The sequence below is a fragment of the Bactrocera neohumeralis genome, chromosome 5, assembly GCF_024586455.1.
Source record: "Bactrocera neohumeralis isolate Rockhampton chromosome 5, APGP_CSIRO_Bneo_wtdbg2-racon-allhic-juicebox.fasta_v2, whole genome shotgun sequence".
Lineage (NCBI taxonomy): Eukaryota > Metazoa > Arthropoda > Insecta > Diptera > Tephritidae > Bactrocera > Bactrocera neohumeralis.
The window spans coordinates 38,466,690-38,474,741 of record NC_065922.1 but is presented as its reverse complement, the minus strand read 5'-3'; the positions used below and the strand labels follow the sequence as shown (position 1 = coordinate 38,474,741).

Genomic DNA, 8,052 nt, shown 5'->3' with positions numbered 1-8,052 from the left:
CTCATTTTCGTGCTGTTAAAAGCAGTTTAGAAATCGACGAAAATGTGATGTGTGTCACACTGATAAGGTCCAATCAGATTATTGACGGCGGGCTTTAATCTTTCACACAATACGCTCGATAGAACCTTATATGCGAAATTTAGGAGACTTATCCTACGGTAGTTAGCGCAGATTGTGGGGTACTCTTTATGGATTGGGCAGAGCACACTTAAATTAAAATCGTTGGGCATGCTTTCCCCCGACTATATTTTACAAACAAGCTGATGCATCCTCCTTATCAGTTCTTCGCCACCGTTTGGAAAAAGACAATTTTGAGAAAAAAGCATTCGATTTCTCCGAAAATAATCTAATTTTGAAAAATCGTTTTCTACACATATTCTTGAACAGTTAAACTTTACTATTTTTTTTATTTCAGGACCAAACTTGGTACATAAGACGCTGATCTGGCCTCAAGCTAGTATTATACAGGTTTCCAACGGCTCAGTGAAACAGTTAACAAAAAAGATGGGATATGTCAAAAATAAGAACGTAATGATAATAGGTCCATGAGTAAAGCATTACCGCTAAACCTTCCACCCAATGCATATCGATAGTAAAAAAGCAACTGAATGGATACCTACTTATACATATGAACAATTCAGTTATGCGCATGGGCACACAAAAATATCTGTAAGTTTGCATGTATAAATAAACACCAAAATCAATTGGGACTATTATCTAAAATTTGTGTAAGGGGCAATATTCAAACTCCAACATTTATGATTTAATTTTGAAAAGTGGCCAGTACAAGCCGATTTATCACCAAAGTTTTAAGTGTTAAATAACAAAGTTTATTTATACTTTCACACTATTTGTACAATGAGTGTCGTTGGTAAACAACTTAATACCTTGTCAACTAATAATGATATAAATGCAAAAGATGTACGAGAATCAAGCGGAAAAACATCGATGCTGGCGAAGTTTATATCACCAAGTGATGTACTTAATTTAAATGAAATAACAGAAAACTACTTATGTTCTATCCATGACAACATCTACGATATTGATTTTACACGTTTTAAAATACGTGACCTGGATTCAGGTGCAATACTATTTGAGATAGCTAAGCCAAGTAATCGATTTTCTCCTAATTTGGAGGACAAATTAATTGAAGCGGCTGGAAGCATGTCCATTGATGATTCAGTAGATGCTAATGCTGGACGATATGTACGATATCAATTTACTCCAGCTTTTCTGGGATTAAAAAATGTTGGTGCAACGTAAGTACCTATACACACATGCATGTAATATATCTATAGTATATAGACATACATGCACAACCTTAATTAATTTTTTAAGTAGTGTTAAGGAGAATCTACTTAACATAATTATTCAAAATGAGATCCACATCAGAAAGAACTGTACTTAAGGTAGCATTGAACCATAGTAATTACATTTAGGTTACGGAATACAATCTCTTTCTGAATCTGAATACTTTTATAACTTGTGAATGAAGCCTCGCAGTATAGTATAGGAGTGCTATGCCGTCCCTAAATAAAAGCGCCAGCGTCAAATTACTGTCAAAAATTCCTTATGCCCATAAATCTTGTATGGCGCAATGTAATCCTCCAGGACTTTCCATTTCTTTATTGAGCCTGCCAAGCGTTCTGATGATAGAGTAATGTCTAGTGTAGTTTCCTCGCATCCCGGTCTTCTAAACGTGGTTGTATTTCCCGTATTGAGCACTATTAGACTTAGGCGCGCACACATTTTTAGAAGGCGCTTTCCTCTCGAGTCCGTGTTTGACAAACCCCACTAAACGGCTTTGGAATTTAGGTCTCCGGCAATAATTAGTTGACCTTCTATAGACCTGGCTGGGTCCTCAATATTGTCGAGCTTTCCTTGGAATTCCTGTATGTTATCGCTTGGCGTCAAGTAGCAGCTAATTATTGTAAAAAGATCGCATTTGGCCCAGACGAAACCATTGCCGTTCCCTTTGTTTACAGTGATGGCGTTACTCCCTGATGGTAGCCATATAGCGGCGGTCGAGCTGCTATCTTCTAGCCAAATACCTCTCCCTTTCTTTTTATATTGCTCGCTTATGATGATTAACTCGTAGGCGTTCTCCATCACCTTTTACGAGAGTAGTGCGTCAGCAGCCTTGCATTGTATGCATATTGGCCTGTAGGATGTTCATTTGTTTTGGTATTTCCTATATATCATACATTTTGCGGAGCATGGGATATGGTCAACTTTTTCGTGTTTAGCCTCCACACAGAGACAGCATGAAAGAGACTTTGTGCACTCTTTCAATTTGTGACCTGGTTGGCCGCATTTTATGCAAGCACCTTGTCCTCTTCTATCCGGCCCTTTGCAGTCCCAGGTTAAGTGCCTTGGTCCAAAGCAGCGAAAGCATCTTTTTGGGGTTTCTTTTAGACGCAGCCTGCAGTTAACCCAGCCAATTTTTATGCGTGCCTGTCGCATCAGTATGTCAGCCTTATCCTCATCGAGCGTTATATATGCCCTGAACTGCTTTCTTGTGTTAGGTGCTGTTATTCTTATCGTCAAGTCTCCGATGGAGTCCTATAGCACTTTTTTTACAGCCTCTGCTACTTCCTCTTTTGTTGAAAGGGAGTCAAGGTCTCTAATCTCTATTGTGGCTTTTGATTTAAGATCGGCCACAGTTGCGGACTCTCGGAGGGTCGTCTTGAGTGCCTCGCAGAAACTGGCTTTTGTGGACTGTCCCTTCTCCACCTCCAGTAGTAAAGCCCGGGCTCTTGTCCCTCTTTTGAGTTTTTGTTTTCCGTTCCTTCGATTACGGGTGTCTTCCTTGCTTTTTTGGGCAAGTCTTTCTGCCACTGGCCGTCTATTTCACTTCTTTTAACTTTTCATTACATCGAAGAGTTCGTCTAGCTGTGCCGCTCCGTTCTTGACATTCAAGCTGACGTTATTTTGCTTTGCCATCGCCGTCTTCATGATTTGCACAACACCCTTGCATTTTTCCAAAGATTCCTCTTCTGCTCGTCCCATTTGAGTAATGTACTCCTGTTTCGGCGAGTTTTGAGGCTCTTTTGTCGTGGCCACTGGAGTGCTCTTCTCTTCTATTTCTTTTGCTGGTGGTTCTTGTGTGGCAGAAGTTTCCTTTGAGGGTATCTTCTCTCCGGTTTTTTCGAGTTGTTTGGGGGTGATGGTGAGAGTAGGGGATCTAAGTATCATTCTACTTCTATGGAGCACGTTCCAGTATTCCTCGTCTTGAGCCTCTTTGTTCTGTTGTTCGTTCTGTTGGGATTTTTGTTGTTGTTGTGGTGCATTAATTTTTGATCTAATGGGTCTCCGCTTCAAGCCGCTATCTCCGCACGTTGTAACAGTTCCCCTTTATGAACCCCGTGGTTATCTATGCAAGCAGGTCACGCAAGGGTTGACACAAGTCCTTATGGAAGTTTGTGTTCAGAGCCAGGTACAGGCACGAATCAGGAGCTCGTCTCATCTGAACCTGCACGGCCAAAAAATTTTGGCGACGTGCATTGAACGTACTTGAAGACCTGCCAGGGTTTTAACGAGACGGAGGTGAGAGCAGCATTAGCCTGCCAGCCATTTCGGTAAGATGTCACACTAGGTGATAGAATACTGCCCTCACCAGCCCTTTGTCAAACTAGTCCATTATTTGTTTCTAGTATTTCATAATCAGAGGCCAGTAAGGTCTCGATTCTGATGGGCGCTTGCCCAGGGTTGTCTCCGGCGTCTGTGCACTTTTGGTGCTGCTCACTGGTAGGTTCTCCCTCGGTGTAACCCCGGTGGGTTGTGGACGCTTATTTAAAGGCGGCATCTTCTCGCCTCTTCGCCGGAGGTTCATTGGGCGTATTAGGCGTTTTGAGCCAAGCCCTCCTTTCCTGCAGCTCTTGGTCGGGGGCTGCGTATTGCTATTCGCAGCTAACCTACTTAGCGTAGGCCGTCCACTATCCGCCTGCTGTGACCCCGGTAGTAGCCTGAGCTCAGCCTTTCACACAACCGTTAAGTGAACAGAAATAGTATATTGTTGTATATGTTGCGTGATTATCATATAGCAATTTTGTACACACTGAAATTGACCTTTATTTCAAATTGGTAAAAGCAACTTTAACTCGGAAGGACGAAAACTATTATAATTTTTAGGCATATAAACAAATGAAGATATTTATCGATTCTCTTAAATTTCAGGGTTGAATTTACCGTTGGTGGTAAGCCTGTTAACAATTTTCGAATGATTGAACGACACTTCTTTCGGGATCGGCTATTAAAAACATTTGATTTTGAATTTGGATACTGCATTCCCTACTCAAAAAACTCCTGTGAACATATCTATGAGTTTCCTAATCTACCCTCCGAACTAGGTAATATAATATAATATAATATAATATAATATAAGAATAATTAAAGAGTGATGAAAAAGTATTAAAACCAAGTTATTAATATGTTTTTAAATGTTTTATATTTCATATTTGATATAAAAAATTAAATAAGTAATATATTTTTTTGTATAGTTTCAGAAATGATCGCTTGCCCGTTTCAAACTCGTTCAGATAGTTTCTATTTTGTCGAAAATCGTCTCATTATGCATAACAAAGCCGATTATGCCTACGATGGAGGTTTGCTTTTATAAATACATAAAAATAATTGCAATTAATTCTCACCAGAAGCCACATAAGCCTTATTATTATTATTGTCGTATAATTAACTGTTAATTTATGTATAAGAAACTATAGCTAATAAACATATTTTAATTGCGGTTTATTTATTATTTATAATGAGTGCATTTCATTCCTCTAAAGCATTTCTATGTAAATGTGTACGTACATATGATATATTAAGAAAATATTATTCTTCACATCCAAAAGCATTTTCAAAAATATAAAATATATTTTTTACTATTGATCGAAGATATTTATAATTATAAACTTATAATTTAAATTTATTTTAATTTTAAAGTTATTTAATAAATAGAGAGCCGGAAGGAAGGTTTACTTATATACATATGTATATTATGTATGTAAATGAGATGAAGATAATCAAATAAGAAAGATTTGCACAAATAATATTGTTGTCGGTTTTGAACACGACTTATAGGGGGATTCTGTAACCAGTCTCTAGTCTCTATTTTAGACATTTTGAGGTAAAGTCTCAATTCGTGACTAGTTTACATTAGTCACAAAACTAAAAAGAACTCTTGTTAAAAATAAATCAATTTTACATAAATTTCGTAAAAATTATGAAACAAAGTTAACATATATTTTTATTGATAATTATGTTTTTTTTTTTTTTGACTATGTTATAGAAAAAAAAAAAAAGATATTTGTTATCGACATATTTATTTTCATTCAAGTGTAAAAGCACCTCTGAATAGTAGAATGTAATAGATTTTATGACTGCCACTTACAGAAAAACAAAATCGTCTCAAATCTCAAAAATTGTCTCTAACTTAAAATCTGAAATTTATAGACTTGAGACTATATCACAGTACAGAATTGACCAATGAAAAGAAACAACAATCCTCGGATGAGTGACCCCCCTTTTGACGACGTCCATGGCAAAAGAATTAAGGACTATGATTTGAGGGCATGCACCTGGAATGTCCGGTCCCTTAATTGGGAAGGTGCCGCTGCCCAGCTGGTTGATGTCCTCGTTAAAGTGAAGGCTGATATTACCGCCGTCCAAGAAATGCGATGGACGGGACAAGGACCGAGACGAGTAGGTCCTTGTGGCATTTACTACAGTGGTCATATAAAAGAGCGCAAATTCGGTGTGAGATTCGTGATGGGAGAGAGGTTCCGTCGCCGAGTACTGTCATTCACCCCGGTGGATGAACGTCTAGCCACAATCCACATCAAAGCGAAGTTCTTCAACATATTGCTGATTTGCGCCCACGCCCCGACGGAAGGGAAGGACGACGTGACCAAAGCAAAAGGCAAAGAAGGTTTCTTTGGCACTACGGTCGGTAAATTCAGCCTCCACGTTGAAACATCACCAAATGCCACCTGCCAAAACCACCAACAAGCTCGACTTTGTTCGGATAGACGGAAGACACGTCTCCAGTGTTTTAGATGAGCGTGGGCTCTGAAGTCCTAACATCGACTCGTACCACAATTTTGTTGCAGCCAAGAATCACACCCGCCTCACCGACAGGCGTAATGCTCGAAAATTCTGCGACAAAATGCGGCAGCTAACGGAAGGTTTCAAGACCGGCCCATACTCTTGTAGAACCCCCAAAGGTGATCTAGTAACCGATGCCTAGGGCATAATTAAATTATGGAGGAAACTCTTCTCCATCCTGCCGAATGGCAGTGAACGTACAACGCCAGGAGGAGTCGAAGCTGATTCCCCAATCGATGACGATGGAGCATACGTTCCATTGCCCGACCATGAAGAAGTTCGAATAGCAACTACCTGTCTGAAGAAAAACAAAGCGGCGCGAGCCGATGGATTGATGGCCGAGCTATTCAAACCCGGCGTCGAAGAACTGATAAGGAGCATGCATCAGCTTCTTTGTAAAATATGGTCGGACGAAAACATGCCCAACGATTGGAATTTAAGTGTGCTCTGCCAAATCCACAAAAATAGAGGCCCCACAATCTGCGCCAACTACCGTGGGTTAAGCCTCCTAAACATCGCGTATACGGTTCTATTGAGCGTATTGTGTGAAAGATTAAAGCCCACCGTCAACAAACTGATTGGACCTCATGAGAGTGGCCTTAGACCTGGCAAATCAACAACCGACCAGATATTCACCATGCGCCATGGATCGGGAAGAACCTCTCCAAGCCGTTCGATACCAAACGAGATTTCAGACAAGTCGACTCCCTATCGTGCGACTTCTTCAACTCATCGGCCTCAACACCCCCGCCGTTAGTTCTGCTTTCTCCTGACTGGACAAGGAAGCAAAGCAAATGGGTCTGGCAGTGAACGAGGGCAAGACGAAATATTTCCTGTCATCAAACAAACAGTCGTCGTACTCGCGACTTGGCTCTCACGTCACTGTTGACAGTCATAACTTTTAGTTCGGCTACGAAGCCTGACCGGAGACTTAATTCTGGTACCACGGGGAGCAGGAGCCCTTGGAGGTAACTCCAACCTGATCATGCGGACTGGCCCCTCGGGGAGTATCGTGGTGGTTGTGGTTTGTACCCAAACGCGGGTAGAATTGACTTTCTGTCAGTTTGATGTGGAGTTCCATTGCAACCGGGTGCCGGACCCATAGTACGGCAGAGGTTTTAGATGGGCCTCGAACCCTACCAAGGTGGTTAGTGTGTCCATTCCACACTGTCAATTGGTACTGAAAATGCCTGGCAAACACCACCAACAATGTCAGCCTGGAAATCCAACGCAAAATATCTCTTACCAACAGGTGCTACTTCGGACTGAGTAGGCAATTGAGAAGTAAAGTTCTCTCTCGACGAACAAAAATCAAACTCTATAAGTCACTCGTAATTCCCGTCCTGCTATATGGTGCAGAGGCTTGGACGATGACAACAACTGATTTGTGGACGTTGTGAGTTTTCGCGAGAAAAGTTCTGCGAAAGATTTATGGCACGTTGGCCACAGCGAATATCGCATCCTATGGAACGATGAGCTATATGAGATATATGACGACATTGACTTAGTTCGGCGAATTAAAAGACAACGGCTACGCTGGCTAGGTCATGTTGCCCGAATGGACGAAAACACTCCAGCTCTGAAACTATTCGATGCAGTACCCGCCGGGGGAAGAGCTATTGGGAATTGGCGCACCTTAAACATGCTTTGGTTGCATTTATGCAGATCAGTCAATGTGTAAGTTGGGGTTTATTGGTGACGTTGACTTCGGCAGCGATTTGGCTTGCAACGTAACTTGCGCATGAGGCAAATGAAAAGTTTAACTGAGAAAAACATAGAAATATTATAATTTGCAGATCCGCTACAACGAAAAGACATGAAGGGTATTCGCTTGCTCTTGCATGATTGCACGATGACACAAAATGTAAGAATTTTATACCGAAATATGCATGGGCGCGAGAGCACCCATTGCAGAATCTAGTGATGTATGAACAGCTGATTCGGTCA

General features: G+C 40.9%; 1 protein-coding gene across 1 annotated transcript; it reads left to right on the top strand.

Annotated features, from left to right (window-relative positions):
* Positions 1 to 635: 635 nt before the first annotated feature.
* On the top strand, positions 636 to 4,763 carry LOC126758246 (protein unc-119 homolog). Its single transcript, XM_050472410.1, has 3 exons — positions 636 to 1,259; positions 4,177 to 4,349; positions 4,500 to 4,763. The coding sequence occupies exons 1-3, from the start codon at positions 859 to 861 to the stop codon at positions 4,616 to 4,618; spliced, it is 693 nt and encodes a 230-aa protein (XP_050328367.1). The 5' UTR covers positions 636 to 858; the 3' UTR covers positions 4,619 to 4,763.
* The last annotated feature ends 3,289 nt before the right edge of the window (positions 4,764 to 8,052 follow it).

Excerpts from the sequence above, each read along its gene's own strand:
- LOC126758246 (XM_050472410.1), top strand. The coding sequence starts at position 859 with ATGAGTGTCGTTGGTAAACAACTTAATACCTTGTCAACTAATAATGAT. Across the intron at positions 1,260-4,176 it reads TTAAAAAATGTTGGTGCAAC|GGTTGAATTTACCGTTGGTG; the intron begins GTAAGTACCTAT and ends CTTAAATTTCAG. Across the intron at positions 4,350-4,499 it reads TAATCTACCCTCCGAACTAG|TTTCAGAAATGATCGCTTGC; the intron begins GTAATATAATAT and ends TTTTTTGTATAG.